This window comes from Neoarius graeffei, chromosome 17 (genome assembly GCF_027579695.1).
Source record: "Neoarius graeffei isolate fNeoGra1 chromosome 17, fNeoGra1.pri, whole genome shotgun sequence".
Taxonomy (NCBI): domain Eukaryota; kingdom Metazoa; phylum Chordata; class Actinopteri; order Siluriformes; family Ariidae; genus Neoarius; species Neoarius graeffei.
The window spans coordinates 36,287,333-36,303,516 of record NC_083585.1 but is presented as its reverse complement, the minus strand read 5'-3'; the positions used below and the strand labels follow the sequence as shown (position 1 = coordinate 36,303,516).

General features: G+C 41.2%; 2 protein-coding genes across 7 annotated transcripts in view; one reads left to right on the top strand and one right to left on the bottom strand.

The window, feature by feature from the left end:
* nudt8 (nudix (nucleoside diphosphate linked moiety X)-type motif 8) overlaps positions 1 to 2,460 on the top strand; it is a 29,094-nt gene extending 26,634 nt beyond the window's left edge. For both annotated transcript variants that reach the window (XM_060944133.1, XM_060944134.1), the window contains 3 exons: positions 653 to 785; positions 1,692 to 1,769; positions 1,847 to 2,460. In XM_060944133.1, coding sequence (XP_060800116.1) covers positions 653 to 785; positions 1,692 to 1,769; positions 1,847 to 2,032 — 397 coding nt within the window. In that variant the 3' untranslated portion in view covers positions 2,033 to 2,460. The remainder of the gene's footprint in view (positions 1 to 652; positions 786 to 1,691; positions 1,770 to 1,846) is intronic.
* A 622-nt stretch (positions 2,461 to 3,082) lies between these two features.
* Positions 3,083 to 15,119, bottom strand: mfrp (membrane frizzled-related protein). 5 transcript variants are annotated; one of them, XM_060944127.1, is made up of 14 exons: positions 15,070 to 15,119; positions 14,854 to 14,938; positions 14,633 to 14,738; positions 11,452 to 11,586; positions 10,867 to 11,022; positions 10,554 to 10,773; positions 10,152 to 10,282; positions 8,527 to 8,652; positions 8,315 to 8,391; positions 7,689 to 7,837; positions 5,909 to 6,039; positions 5,490 to 5,624; positions 4,162 to 4,289; positions 3,084 to 4,078 (listed from the first exon to the last, which is right to left on the bottom strand). In XM_060944127.1, exons 2-14 carry the CDS (start codon positions 14,896 to 14,898, stop codon positions 3,854 to 3,856), a joined length of 1,764 nt encoding a protein of 587 aa, XP_060800110.1. In that variant the 5' UTR covers positions 14,899 to 14,938; positions 15,070 to 15,119; the 3' UTR covers positions 3,084 to 3,853. The 5 variants fall into 5 exon arrangements, with proteins under 5 accessions (XP_060800112.1, XP_060800110.1, XP_060800111.1 ...); XM_060944128.1 differs by lacking the exon at positions 15,070 to 15,119 and having other exon boundaries at positions 10,152 to 10,207; positions 14,854 to 15,060; XM_060944126.1 differs by lacking the exon at positions 15,070 to 15,119 and having other exon boundaries at positions 14,854 to 15,059.
* Positions 15,120 to 16,184: the final 1,065 nt, after the last annotated feature.

Genomic DNA, 16,184 nt, shown 5'->3' with positions numbered 1-16,184 from the left:
CACAGAAGACTGTATCATTTTTCAACATGGTCTCCTTTAACTTCAATGCACTTGGTCCACCAATGTTCAAGCTTCGCTATCCCTTCATGGAAGGCAGTCACATCTTGAGCCCCCAGATCCTCCTCAACAGCATGGATGACTTCATCATCACTCTGAAAATGGCAATCACGCAAGTGGGATTTCAGTTTGGGAAACAGAAGTCAGACGGTGCCAGGTCGTGTGAGTAAGGTGCATGGGGCAAGAGTTCAAAGCCACATTTGGCTGCTTCTGCCACTGCCACCTGTGCTGTGTGGACGGGTACGATGTTCTGGAGCAACAGCATGCCAGCTCAAAGTGTTCGTCTCCTTTTTTCTTTGATTGCTTCTTTCATTTGAGTTTTTGCGGACAATCATATAAGACTTTTATAGTATACAGTTACGCCCCAAAACAGGAGTTACGCCCCTTGTTTCCAGGTGAGGCCGAGAACTTTTTGAAGTACCCTCGTACCGACACCATCAACTAGCTATTGCTTCTGTGTTAAGCAATACTCTAAAACTGTTACTTTTATAAAAGAAAATAAGCATTATTTTCTTTTCTTTCCATATTTAAATGGGGTCTTCATATTTAAAGAAAATTTCACTTTCTGTTGGGGAACTTTTTTTTTTTTGTACAGTTTTCCAGGGGGAAAACAAGACCCCTCTGACAGAAACATTGTGGAAACAGCACTGCGGGAAGCCAGGGAAGAACTGGGGATTAACGTGACTGAAAATGAAGTGTGGGGGATTCTGAAGCCACTGAATGATAGGGTGAGTTTGAACTATTGGGGGATCAAACCCCAGTCATCTGTAACATGACCTCCGAAAGATTTTTATGGACATGACTGTTACTATTGTTTTATCTAATCCGGTACAATAACATAATGGGACACTAGTTAAATCAACTTAAAATGGGCACAGGTTACTCAGTCATAGTCTTGTGATCACCTATCCAGTAAACATGATGCAGCAGTATGGTGTTAAGTGAAACTGCTTTATCACAGATGTGAATATGTATTACTTCCTTCACCTCCCAATACTTCTGTTTCAGGGTGGAGGACATGGCCATGTCTGTACTGTATAGATATGATCATGTTTCCACTTTAATCAAAACAGTGTGGAGTAGTACTGGATTCTCATTATTATTATTTTAAGCGTTGCTACTTTGGTAATGAGCTAAGTCTTCAGAAAAATAACAAATATACTGGTTTGTGCTGTTGAAGGGTGTGCAAAATTTTGACAACAGCACACTTGCATCTGTTGTATTGAACTTTTGTAGGTGCAACCCAGACTAGAACGTAAATCTGGCTATAGCTGTAGTAACTTCCTCCATTGTATTGCAACACTATTAGATATTATAAAAATGTTTTGAAAATATAATTGAATATCACAATGAATCTTGTTAAACTTGTACAGTAAAGATATTTGTATTGATATGATTTAAAATCTAAAGGCGTAGGCTAATGAGTTAGATCATTCATGATTTTGGGTGGTTAAATGCAATCTCAAATGCAGACACGATAACATAATCGATAGCGTTTCATTTTCTCTGAAATGGTTTTCATGGTAAATTTTGACATCTTTCAAAGCTCTGGCATGATTCAGCACTTTCCACTATTAGACCATGTCTATTCCCCTTTAAAGAGTTTTAAATAGTTTAAATAGTTATCTTTTCAGTCAGGAATGAAGATTGCTCCTGTGTTGGCTAACCTTGGACCACTGGAGACTCTAACACTCCGTCCCAACCCGAGTGAGGTAAATAATGTAGTTGGAATATTTGTCCTCAGATGATGATTGCTTGGCTTGCTTCACTTGTCTTCTGTGTCTCAAAGGTGGAGGAGATCTTCACCCTGACCGTTGCCCATCTATGCAACCCTCAGAACCGAGGCTATACACACTTTCGCATTGGTAATCACTATGGAGTCACTCTTCCTGTGTTTCACAGTGATAAGTACAGAATCTGGGGCCTGACTGCAGTAGCACTGGACCACACACTCAAACTCATCATGTCGGTGTAGCAGCTGTAGAGCCAACGGAAATTCAGGTCTCTAAAAATGTTGAAAGATTAGGTAATATCACTGATTTGTTATAATCAAATAATGAATGGTAAAATTCAATCCAATTTTTGTGCTGAGGGAACATAATTTTTAAATTATTTACTTTGTTTAATAATAAATGATTTCATGGATTAGATACTTTTTTAAGAAAAGTCTTATGAGTAGTTTTTCAAGAAGTCTGGAATAATGCATAAATATCTGCAAGCATTTTCAGTTGATTGAATTTGCGGCATTACAAAATATTGGTGTGGAAAAATAATTGACTACTATCAAGACAGATTCTGTACGTCTGCCTTTTTTATGTCAAATCCTCATGTAATGTAGTTTGTTTACTATCTGAGCTTTTTAACCGCTGCCCTTCCCAATTTAAGAAATGCAGGAATTTTCCAGATTTAGTTATTTATTCAAAAAGTGCAAACAGAAGACAGGAGGAAAACTGCAGGGAACTGTTTTAACTATGACAATTTCCTGTCAAATCCACTTCTAGACAAGCCACAGGTCCATTTTGGAGTGTTAATTGGTTAAATTACTTTACTTTGGTAGAACTGTAGCACCGTACGAACGAGAAAAAAACCCCAGACCTTTTCTGGTTCTAATAGCATCTTTTAACAGGGCATTCTAATTATCTTATTTTCTGCTACTTATTTCATAGTGAAGTGTGATTTTTTTTTTTTTTTTAAATAAAGGACTTGTTTTTTTTTTTTTTGAAGGGATTTTCCTTCATATAATTGCTGATAAATCCACAGACTGGTCCAGCATAGGGGCGGCACGGTGGTGTAGTGGTTAGCGCTGTCGCCTCACAGCAAGAAGGTCCGGGTTCGAGCCCCGTGGCCGGCGAGGGCCTTTCTGTGTGGAGTTTGCATGTTCTCCCCGTGTCCGCGTGGGTTTCCTCCGGGTGCTCCGGTTTCCCCCACAGTCCAAAGACATGCAGGTTAGGTTAACTGGTGACTCTAAATTGAGCGTAGGTGTGAATGTGAGTGTGAATGGTTGTCTGTGTCTATGTGTCAGCCCTGTGATGACCTGGCGACTTGTCCAGGGTGTACCCCGCCTTTCGCCCGTAGTCAGCTGGGATAGGCTCCAGCTCGCCTGCGACCCTGTAGAACAGGATAAAGCGGCTAGAGATAATGAGATAATGGTCCAGCATACTGAAGTTTACATCAAGCAGTTACATTTCTAAAATAAAGTAAAAATTACTGTGATGAATTAAATGACAGTAATTTTAATATTTTTGGTGTTTTTGTTTAAAGTACCCATGCTATCAGCATATTATATATAATGGTGTTTGGTTAAAATGTATTAATCTAGAACTAATTGCATAACCCACTGTGGCAAACTAGCAAGCTAAGTACTGTGATAGGAAGGACACCGGTCTCGGGGTTGGTTTGTTTTTTGTAACAAAAGTCATGAGGCCACTAAAATTATCGTAAGTCACTTGAAGCAGTTACTCATGGTTTGACATGAGAGTCCCTATGCTGTGAGAGAGATTGAGGGAGCTGGACAGCTTGTGGCATTTGAAAGACCAACTGAGGCAGAAAAGATGCAGATCTAGGCCAAAGTTTAATTCTGTCGCTAAGCAAACTAAAAGGATTTTATTTAACTATGAAATAAAAGGTGGGTCATTGGTATTACAAAATAGTATACGAGTATGATATAAAGTATATTTTTGCAGCACCTGACAAAAGTAAGCTTGGATTATCTTAATTTTTACATAATCCCAAAAAATACTCAAAGCTGAAGCAGAAATGGTGGGGCATTATAATGTCATGTAAGCAGTGCTGTATCCTATGGCACGAAGCACTGCTTGGGGTCGTGTGCGTCAGGCAGTATGTGACAGTTAAAAGGCCAGCTGAGGCTAAAGAGCTCCAGATCACGTGCACACTGCTGCTCTGCTGATGAACACACGGAGCTGCACGGCTGCAGCACACCACCCTGCACACTGCACCGTGGCACGATCAGCGCGCACACGAGCTGCTGCAGGGGCTTAAAACAATCCAGCTCCATCAGAACCTGGCCAAAGAGGAGGATGGAGATATAGAAAAGGATCCAATACATTAAACATTACAGGCAAGATTCTGGGTGTTGTTACGTACACTGTACTGATGAAGCACATAAGCAGCCTCTGTCTGATCAGCAATGGAGAGCCAGATGTTGGGGAAGGATGTGAGGTTATAACTCAGACCTTGGCACATCTCCACATGAATGGGTTCACAAGATGAACCTGTAGCAGACAATGATTAAAATCACTAATGAAATGGGTAGTGAAGGGAAGGTAATGGAGAACAATTTTTTTTTTTTAATTTTATTTTATAAATTACCCATGTGATAAGGAATGTTAGTATATTGGGGTGAACCTGAGACAGTCTGGATAAAGCTATAGTCACTTCATTTCCAGGTTACAGTGGTTCACTGCATTAATATTAAATTAGTAATTTGTAACTTCAAATTCAAAATGAGCATATTTTTCAAAAAACAATAAAATTTCTCAGCTTCAACCTCGGGCGGCACGATGGTGTAGTGGTTAGCGCTGTCGCCTCACAGCAAGAAGGTCTGGGTTCGAGCCCCGGGGCCAGCGAGGGCCTTTCTGTGCAGAGTTTGCATGTTCTCCCCGTGTCCGCGTGGGTTTCCTCCGGGTGCTCCGGTTTCCCCCACAGTCCAAAGACATGCAGGTTAGGTTAACTGGTGACTCTAAATTGAGCGTAGGTGTGAATGTGAGTGTGAATGGTTGTCTGTGTCTATGTGTCAGCCCTGTGATGACCTGGCGACTTGTCCAGGGTGTACCCCGCCTTTCGCCCGTAGTCAGCTGGGATAGGCTCCAGCTTGCCTGCGACCCTGTAGAACAGGATAAAGCGGCATGAGATGAGATGAGCTTCAACCTCTGATATATTGTCTTTGGACTGTTTTCAGTGAAATATAAGGTTTCCATGATTTGCAAATTATCACATTCTGTTTTTATTTACAGTTTAGCATCCCAACGTTTTTTTGGAATTGGGGTTGTATATTATCCATCCATCCATTATCTGTAGCCGCTTATCCTGTGCAAGGTCATGGGCAAGCTGGAGCCTATCCCAGCTGACTATGGGTGAGAGGCGGGGTACACCCTGGACAAGTCGCCAGGCCATCACAGGGCTGACAACCAACCATTCACACTCGCATTCACACCTACGGTCAATTTAGAGACACCAATTAACCTAACCTGCATGTCTTTGGACTGTGGGGGAAACCGGAGCACCCGGAGGAAACCCACACAGACATGGGGAGAACATGCAAACTCCATACAAAAAGGTCCCCTTCGGCCACTGGGCTCGAACCCAGAACCTTCTTGCTGTGAGGTGACGGTGCTAACCACTACACCACCGTGCCACCTATATTATATGACATCACTTATGGTTGTATCTCAGCAGTGTGTACATGTTCTTACTGAAAGAGGGATAGGTGGAGTTGCTGCAGTTTTGCTCATCTGAACCATCGGCGCAGTCGTTCCAGCCATCACAGAGCCAGGCATGGTGCAGGCATTCCCCTGTGCTGCAGGCAAACTGCTCAGAACTGCATCCTCCTTAACAGAGTAAAATTAAACCACAAACATGAAATGTAATATATTCAGAAATCTCTATATTTAATACATATGATAATGGACACTTTATAAATGGTAGTAATAGCTGTTTATATTTTCATAATAATGTGATGCTACTGTATATCCTTATTTATATCTGGTATCTTGTCGCCTGTTTTACAGACCATACTATTTACAGTAATAATTGTTAATGTTGCGTTTGCACCCCAGTGACCTGAAAGAACTATCAAGTCTAAGCATATAGTCACATCCCATATAATACTCACTCTCTGAGCGAGAGATGACCCGATATGTGGCAAAAAAGCCACGGTCAACCACACCTTCATCAGCCACAAACACCACACTCATCACAGGCCCAGTGGAGGTAAGGTCAGGTGGGAGGTCTGAGCCACAGTATCTATAGCAACCATTAGAGAGAAATGCACTGATTTTATCAAGCAGAGTAATCAGAGGTGGTTGGTATAAATGGTCTAGCTAGCTAACATAACATTAATGGTTGAAAATGAAATCTACAGAATGGTATGAAGAAGTGAGACTGAAACTGATTTCTTTCTAGCCCAGACTGTAGAGTCATACAGTGAAAAGTGAAATGTGCTTTACATTTCATCTCTATTTGGGCTGATGTTTTTCAGCTTACTTTGCTGGCACATCTGTAGTTATGTCACAAGCAATGATTGAGAAGCTGTATCTCATTTCATCTCATTATCTCTAGCCGCTTTATCCTGTTCTACAGGGTCGCAGGCAAGCTGGAGCCTATCCCAGCTGACTACGGGCGAGAGGCGGGGTACACCCTGGACAAGTCGCCAGGTCATCACAGGGCTGACACATAGACACAGACAACCATTCACACTCACATTCACACCTACGGTCAATTTAGAGTCACCAGTTAACCTAACCTGCATGTCTTTGGACTGTGGGGGAAACCGGAGCACCCGGAGGAAACCCAGGGGGAGAACATGCAAAATCTGCACAGAAAGGCCCTCGCCAGCCATGGGGCTCGAACCCGGACCTTCTTGGGTACCTGGAGAATGCAGACCTCCACCAAGGACTACATGATCTCCTCTCATTATCTCTAGCCGCTTTATCCTGTTCTACAGGGTCGCAGGCAAGCTGGAGCCTATCCCAGCTGACTACGGGCGAAAGGCGGGGTACACCCTGGACAAGTCGCCAGGTCATCACAGGGCTGACACATAGACACAGACAACCATTCACACCTACGGTCAATTTAGAGTCACCAGTTAACCTAACCTGCATGTCTTTGGACTGTGGGGGAAACCGGAGCACCCGGAGGAAACCCACGGGGAGAACATGCAAACTCCGCACAGAAAGGCCCTCGCCAGCCACGGGGCTCGAACCCGGACCTTCTTGCTGTGAGACGACAGCGCTGAGAAGCTGCATGTGAAATACAATAAAACTAGAAGGGCACCTGGAGAATGCAGACCTCCACCAAGGACTACATGATATGATGCAAAAATCTGCAAATCTGCAACCACTTTATATGTCTCGATGAGTCATACTTACTGGAAATTATTACATAGCTTGCTTGTTTCACATTAAGCATACTTTGAAACCACTGTCCCCAAGTGCTCCATGATGACTGCTTTCTGGCTTACATTTGAGCATCTAGTCTCCATGTGTATCCCAGAGCATTACTGTACCTGTGAATGTGGATTGTGATTATGGAGTCATCGTATTTCTACATTGTCTATGTTTTGCCAATGTTGAACTTTACTGCTATCTACTGGATGTTACAATGCATGACATTGTTGAGTACAGACTTCCACCAAGGCCAATCTCGCAAAGTGAGCGAAAGTGAATCGAAATTCTTGGCTGGACCAATCTGTGACTTGGATTCACTCCAAAATGTAATGGGTTCTATCTTGGCCCATAAGCAATCCTGTTTACAGACAGACAAACAAACCAAAAACACAACCTCCTTGGTGGAGGTAATTGGAAAGTATTTTTGTTTTCATTCACCTGTGCTGTGGTAGTGCTGGTTAGAAGAAATATGAAAGATAAACAGCAATTTAGAGAAGGCATTCTCACCTGCCTATGACATTGCTGTCTCCAGTGTTGCTACTATCATGAACCTCAACATAGTCAAACTCACAGACATCTTGAGTCTCCAGGCTGAAGTTGTGGAAACTCAGTTGGATAACCTGACCTTTCTCTGCAGATATATGCCACGTACACCGCTGAGAAAGTGCAACAGAAATATATGGATAAGACTAAGATCCCATTTACACCTGGACGTTTCGTGTGACTTGTATTTGGATGGTTTTCTGATCAGATTTTAACCGCATGCATTTACAGTTGTAGTCAAATGCATCTCCAGTTGATTGTGCATTAATATGCAAATCAGTTCATTATTCAAACATCATCTTCCAGTGTTGTTTCTCCTTTATTGCTGTTTTCTGAATAAAATGGTTGCTACATAAAATAATGATTTTCACTAACAGTTTTAAAAGCACCAACTTTGGTGTACACAGAGCGTGTGTGTTACCTGCTGGAACGGATTCATTTTGATTCTTCGCTTTTGCTACACAGTTTTACTTGCTTCCAACAAAGTCAAGTTTATTTCTGAATTCAGAGTAGTATTTTAATGGCAGATTAAGGTACTGTATTAGTTGATTATTTGTTCACATCACTAGTTTGCTGAAAGTGGCACTTGCCTGCTGGTTTGGATAATACTTTGGATGATTTGGACTGGACAGTGAGCCATTTGGACCTGTCTTTTCACCTCCACAGTCTGTGCAGCAATACAGAAATTAGGACAGACGGAATTATTAATTTCATGTGAAAGGCCAACAATCCACTCTCCTACTACATAGTTCATAGTACAGTTAGCCATTTAGTTATTAATGTATGAATTCAGAGCTCTTACCTGTGTGTTTGCCGCTGCAGTTGGTCTCATCTGTCTGGTCCTGACAGTTCAGCTGGCTGTCACACACAGACACAGGCAGCAGGCAACGGCCGCTATCGCACATGAATTCCTCTGCAGAGCAGCTTTCTTATAACACGCATATCAAAAATAATTATCCAAAAGCCGATCCCATTCATCCTAGTTATTTATACAAAAAAAAAAACGCCCCAAAACCCTGTGACTAATAAGCTCACCCACACACATTTTGGACTGTAATCGCCCTCGTATGCAGTTATTAATACTGTTTTATGAAATTATGTCATTTGCAGGGGCAGCACGGTGGTGTAGTGGTTAGTGCTGTTGCCTCACAGCAAGAAGGTCCAGGTTCGAGCCCCGTGGCCGGCGAGGGCCTTTCTGTGCGGAGTTTGCATGTTCTCCCCGTGTCCGCGTGGGTTTCCTCCGGGTGCTCCGGTTTCCCCCACAGTCCAAAGACATGCAGGTTAGGTTAACTGGTGACTCTAAATTGACCGTAGGTGTGAATGAGAGTGTGAATGGTTGTCTGTGTCTATGTGTCAGCCCTGTGATGACCTGGCGACTTGTCCAGGGTGTACCCCGCCTTTCGCCCGTAGTCAGCTGGGATAGGCTCCAGCTTGCCTGCGACCCTGTAGAACAGGATAAAGCGGCTAGAGATAATGAGATGAGATACTTTGGCATACTTGGGTCACACTTCCATCCATCCATCCATCCATTTTCTGTAGCCGCTTATCCTGTGCAGGGTCATAGGCAAGCTGAAGCCTATCCCAGCTGACGGCGGGGTAAACCCTGGACAAGTCGCCAAATCATCGCAGGGCTGATACATAGAGACAAACAACCATTCACACTCACATTCACACCTACGGTCAATTTAGAGCCACAGATTACACTGCAAAAAATTGAAAACTGAATTTGAGGAGAAAATTACTTAATACTAGTGAATGATCTTGCTGCATGGACAGATATTTTTACTTGATAAGACATCTTCGAATAAGTTGGTTGCAATCTAGAACTAGGTTTAACAATCTCAGAATTGGTGTCTCATATTCTTCTAATAGAAAATGCGAGATCATTTAAACTATTTTCAAGATATTTTCACTTGCTAAGATATAATTTTTTTGTGGTGTAACCTAACCTGCATGTCTTTGGACTGTGGGGGAAACTGGAGCACCCAGAGGAAACCCCCACAGACACAGGGAGAACATGCAAACTCCACACTGAAAGGCCCCAGAACCTTCTTGCTGTGAGGCAACAGTGCTAACCACAACACCATCATGCTGCCCCCTGTGTCACACTTATTGAACAATTTTGCACTTTATGTAATTCTGTGGACAGCATTCCTGCATTAGAGTATACTGTATGTTTCATTTAATGCATATCCAGAGTTCTCTCTCAGTAGCAATGGACTTCAGTAGAAGAAGGGGCAATACTTCAATATCAGAAACATGAATCATTCTCTAAATGTAAGAGATTTAATACACAACTTGGGGCCAGAACATTTCATTTTCTCCATTTCCAAGGAAATAATGGCTCTTTTGGACTGATGGAGTACAGAGTTCAGAGAGTACTTCCAACATATAACACATTACGCTATCAACATAAAGTCTACTTACTTTGCCATGGAAGGATGGCCTGATACTGTGCAATGAAGCCGTTGCCCCCAATACTGCTATCAGAGTGGAATGAAACCCACACAGTGCTGCTGTTAGTGTTTACAGTGGGTGGAGCCACATTACCACAGAATCTAGGGGTAGAGGCACCTTAATGTGACAAATTTGTCACTTTAATCAACTTACATTTGTATTGATTTACATCTGCTCCATGTGTGCGTGGGTTTTAATGTTATTAGTTAATATAGTCATATTTTTGGAGATATCTGGAGATACCGTTTTGTTACAAGGATGTTCAGTATTAATCCTGGGATGAAGACATTAGTGTTTATGTTTACGGCAGCAGGTCTTGAGAGTTGGGCATAAAAAGTTTTTGGTAATGTTGTGAAGCCAAGCAAGGCTGACCTGGTGACTGTGGTGGCATGTTCTCCCTCCTCTCTAACCTCCAGCCAATCAAAAAGGCATGGCACTGGTCCCTCAATGGCCAGGGAGGAGATGTAGAGCTGGACCAGAGATGGGGGAGACATCCTGATCACCCATACACACATGGAGTCAGGAGGGTATGGGTCTGGGTGGTTGGGGGAGCTGATAGTTCCCTCTGATTTGGTCAGGACCCCTCCACATTCTGGAAGATGGGAGGTTCAAACGACAGAAACAACCGAACTTTAAATGTTCATGAAAATGGTAAAATAAAATATTAAAAGGGCCAAAAATGTACTTGTATATGGGATGGGTTCTTGCTCAAGGTGTGGCATTGGTGAGCTGTATTCAGGAAGAGGAACAGTGGGATTTGGGACAAAACTTTGCTGAACACTGTCTCCATTCCAGGAGTTTAGAGACAGCACTCTTCCTTCAGCAGGGTCTCTATTCATATCTGTGAAACAGCAAACATAAAAATAACTTTAAAAAAAACCTCTATACAAAACATTTCTCTGCACAGACAACTAATATAGCATTACAATAGACCAAAATCAATTCATTAGTAAGTCATTTATGTTGCATTCCTATAACAGAATTGCTTTACAATGACTGAATCATTGCTGTTTGTATAAAATAAGCCACTGTCCAGTCTATATAACAGGAATAGGCAGCTACAGATAATTTGATGATATAATCATGGGCATCAATATTTATGGAGTGTACAGCCTGCATAAACACAATACAATACTATCAGCAATTATCTGTGAATTGAAAAATCCTAAGTTGAGAAGCCAAATGAAATGCAGTAACAGGAAGTCCATTATAAACTCTCTGAGTGATCTGTATCATTATTGCAATAAGAGTACGACTGCTGCTCACTCACGTATGAGAACAAGTGCTAGTGTGAGTCCCAAGATAGTCAACAAGAATAGCGCAGCTGCTGAAAACACCAGCACTCCCCAGCTACAGCACGGTCTCTTCACACACACCAAACACAGACCAAACACACTGCCTCCTCCTGCAATACCACAATGAGGACCTTTAGGATTTTCTATATTTCTGCATGAAATTTGATGGTGAAAATGTGATGATGATTTAGGTCATATTTATGCGGAAATATAGAAAATTCTAAAGGGGTCACAAACTTTCAAGCATCTCTGTACACATAAGACTGACATTGCATAGACAGTATGGTGGGGGGATTTTCTACTTTTACGCCTCAAAGCCATGGCATAATGGTTAGAGGAGCAGCTTTGGGACCAAAAGGTTGCTGGTTTGATTCCCTAGACCAGCAGGAATGGTTGAAGTGCCCTTGAGCAAGGCACCTAACCCTCAGCTGCTCCCCAGGCTGCATTGGATATGTTGTACATCGCTCTGGATAAGAGTGTCTGCTAAATACCATTAATGTAAATTAAAATGCCCATACCTTTGTGTAACAATATGAATAAAGTGTACAGTAAAATTATTCTGATGTATATTCACAATTTTATGTAATTTCTGACAAGTACCCTAATTTCGTCAATACTGAAACAAGTCTAACTTAATCTCAGGCACTGAAATAACTCAATCGTGTTATTTTAAATAATCTTACTGTATTTTACAGTAAAGAATGTATTTTGATAGTGATCTTATTTCGGTTGTGACATAAATTTTACAACACCTGATCTCTTTCAGACAAGTCAGATATACTTACTGTGGTGCTTGAAAGTTTGTGAACCCTTTAGAATTTTCTATATTTCTGCATAAATATGACCTAAAACATCATCACATTTTCACACAAGTCCTAAAAGTAGATAAAGAGAACCCAGTTAAACAAATGACACAAATATATTATACTTGGTCATTTATTTATTGAGGAAAATGATCCAATATTACATATCTGCGAGTGGCAAAAGTATGTGAACCTCTAGGATTAGCAGTTAATTTGAAGGTGAAATTAGAGTCAGGTGTTTTCAATCAGTGGGATGACAATCAGGTGTGAGTGGGCGCCCTGTTTTATTTAAAGAACAGGGATCTATCAAAGTCTGATCTTCACAACACATGTTTGTGGAAGTGTATCATGGCACGAACAAAGGAGATTTCTGAGGACCTCAGAAAAAGCGTTGTTGATGCTCATCAGGCTGGAAAAGGTTACAAAACCATCTCTAAAGAGTTTGGACTCCACCAATCCACAGTCAGACAGACTGTGTACAAATGGAGGAAATTCAAGACCATTGTTACCCTCTCTAGGAGTGGTCGACCAACAAAGATCACTCCAAGAGCAAGGCGTGTAATAGTCGGCGAGGTCACAAAGGACCCTAGGGTAACTTCTAAGGAACTGAAGGCCTCTCTCACATTGGCTAATGTTAATGTTCATGAGTCCACCATCAGGAGAACACTGAACAACAAATGGTGTGCATGGCAGGGTTGCAAGAAGAAAGCCACTGCACTCCAAAAAGAACATTGCTGCTCGTCTGCAGTTTGCTAAAGATCACGTGGACAAGCCAGAAGGCTATTGGAAAAATGTTTTGTGGATGGATGAGACCAAAATAGAACTCTTTGGTTTAAATGAGAAGCGTTATGTTTGGAGAAAGGAAAACACTGCATTCCAGCATAAGAACCTTATCCCATCTGTGAAATATGGTGGTGGTAGTATCATGGTTTGGGCCTGTTTTGCTGCATCTGGGCCAGGACGGCTTGCCATCATTGATGGAACAATGAATTCTGAATTATACCAGCGAATTGTAAAGAAAAATGTCAGGACATCTGTCCATGAACTGAATCCCAAGAGAAGGTGGGTCATGCAGCAAGACAACGACCCTAAGCACACAAGTCGTTCTACTAAAGAATGGTTAAAGAAGAATAAAGTTAATGTTTTGGAATGGCCAAGTCAAAGTTCTGACCTTAATCCAATCAAAATGTTGTGGAAGGATCTGAAGCGAGCAGTTCATGTGAGGAAACCCACCAACATCCCAGAGTTGAAGCTGTTCTGTACGGAGGAATGGGCTAAAATTCCTCCAAGCCAGTGTGCAGGACTGATCAACAGTTACCGGAAATGTTTAGTTGCAGTTATTGCTGCACAAGGGGGTCACACCAGATACTGAAAGCAAAGGTTCACATACTTTTGCCACTCACAGATATGTAATATTGGATCATTTTCCTCAATAAATAAATGACCAAGTATAATATTTTTGTCTCATTTGCTTAACTGGGTTCTCTTTATCTACTTTTAGGACTTGTGTGAAAATCTGATGATGTTTTAGGTCATATTTATGCATAATTTCACATATTCATGAAATCTTTCTGCTTTGCTCTTGAGCATACTTTTCATAATCTACTTTTGGTAGTGACAAATATCTCAGTTTTAACTGTTTCACCTGTGATAATTATGAGCTATTTTAGCACATACTGTATCTAAAGATGTGTGCATAGAGGAAAGCCAGCTATTGCTTTTGATTTAGACCGGTATTGACATGTTTTAAAATCACATCCAGATTTTAATATGTTTTTGGAAATCTAAGGCATCTACTTCCCATGTGGCCCAGATGGAGGAAAAGGTTTGATACTTATTACTGATTACAATATACTGAAGCTTTAGTGTAGAGACATTTTTTGTTTTTAAATTTTAAATATTATTTTAATAGTACTGGACAAGCACATTTTAAAATAAATGATTTTTTTTTAATTGTCAAAAATATTCTTTATTTTTCCATATAATTTAAGGGGTTAGACTTTGGGGCAAGATTTAATAGATAATATCATTAAATCAATTACCCAGGTATGAATAATTTTTTTTTTCAAACTTAAAAAAAAAAAATAAAATAAAAATAAGGGAGGTGGGTTCATGGCTCAAAATACCCCAGAATCCACAGCAGATTTTGCCTGGATATTTCAAACTATGACCCATATATGATGAAACCCATTTTGGGTACGCTCTGTCAAAAAATCTCTCAATATGCTCCAGATGTAATCCAGATTCTTGCAATAATTTAAAAGGAATATCTCTGGATTCTTGTTGTTTTGGTGCAGTAATTGTTCACCACTTCTCTTAGAAATTCCTGATAAAAATGCTAAGAGATACTCACGGTTTGTAGGACTGCTGATGGAGTCTGAGGATATGGCAACCTTAAATACTTCTTTGATTTCATCATGCTCATTTTCTGGCTCAAATACTGGATTGCAAAATACATTCTGGGAATGTTGACAAGCAAAGATCACTGTGATCACTGTTTTCAGGCCTGAGATGTAGTTTCTATATATTTAATATTAAACTTTTTTCTCTTATCAGAGGTTTTTTTTTCCTTACCTTATACAAATCTGAATCATGGATGTACATTTCAGGATCTGCCATTTTCCCATTCCAACAAGACTTTTGAAATTATTGGTAGTTGCTTTTATCCATAAAATAGAACAGAAATGTGTAGCAGGGCATGATAATGCAAGTTTTAAGAAGAGCAGATATATTAGAGTAGATGTAGGTATTCATGCTCAGGAGCGCAGTTTTCAGTAGTTGATTACTCACCATGCTGATGTTGTTCCTGTTTTGGTGTGGGTGAGAACCCAGGATCCTCCTCTGAATTTTTCACAAAGCCAAGTCAGCTGAGAAGACTGAGCAGGCCAAGAAGAAGGAGGGATTTAGGGTTATTTGGAGCACTTAAATTCCTACTAATGAACCTAGTCTTTGCATCTCCCTCTCTGTCTCTCTCTCACACACACACACACACACACACACACACACACAGGATATCAAATCATAGTGCCTAGTGTTCACCAAGTGCATGAAATAGCACTTATTTACTTATATATATATATATATATATATATATATATATATATATATATATATACACACACACACACACACAGTATGTACTGTGTATATATATATATATATATATATATATATATATATATATAAAGCATGGAATTGATAAACTGGTCTCCTAACGAAATTGACACAGTTTTCTCGACGAGAAGTAGTCTGGGTTTGGGGGAACCCGTCTGTCCTGCCGGAACGTTTGCGGCTGGTTACACGATGGACGCGTGGGAGCGGTGGCGGGTCGTGTGCCTGGCGATTCTTTCTCTGGAGGACATTGAAGATATCTACCTATTCGGAACCATGATTACAGGACTTTTGCTGATTGGATTAGGCATTGCCCTGGTATATCGAGGAAATCAGACAACGGTGACAGCTGTTCAAAGCCCCACAAAGCTGCCCGATATGATTGGAGTGGTGGGCAAAGCTGTTGGCACTCGGACTGTGGACATTCAGAACTTGAACCACAAAATGGTTGTTATCTCGGAGCAGCTTTCAGCTTTGCAAGGAAGACGTTTTTCGGAGATCAATTTGAATAGAATGGATGGAATGGACAGATATGGACGAGCGGTGTGGATGTGCAAAGACTGCGTCTGGAAAGACCAAACAATTTATATCTTATCGACATTCGGCTCCCTGAGACAGCACCGACCTTGGTTTAGGCCGTTGTTGAGGCAACATTTTCCCCTGAAGGTTACTGCTGGGAGACACTCTCGCATTCCTCCTCTAACTTTCCGCAGTCGCCATTTTTACCCCCAGTGTGACAAGCGGGTGCATGACCAGCGCCTTCATGGCTGCAGGAGCGGACAGCTGCTTGCTTG

Bases quoted from the DNA above. Each gene is read 5' to 3' on its own strand.
- mfrp (XM_060944127.1), bottom strand. From the start codon at position 14,898: ATGGCAGATCCTGAAATGTACATCCATGATTCAGATTTGTATAAG. The intron at 5,625-5,908 runs GTGAGTATTATA...TACTCTGTTAAG, and splicing joins GGTCATCTCTCGCTCAGAGA to GAGGATGCAGTTCTGAGCAG. The intron at 4,290-5,489 runs GTAAGAACATGT...TGTCTGCTACAG, and splicing joins CTCCACCTATCCCTCTTTCA to GTTCATCTTGTGAACCCATT.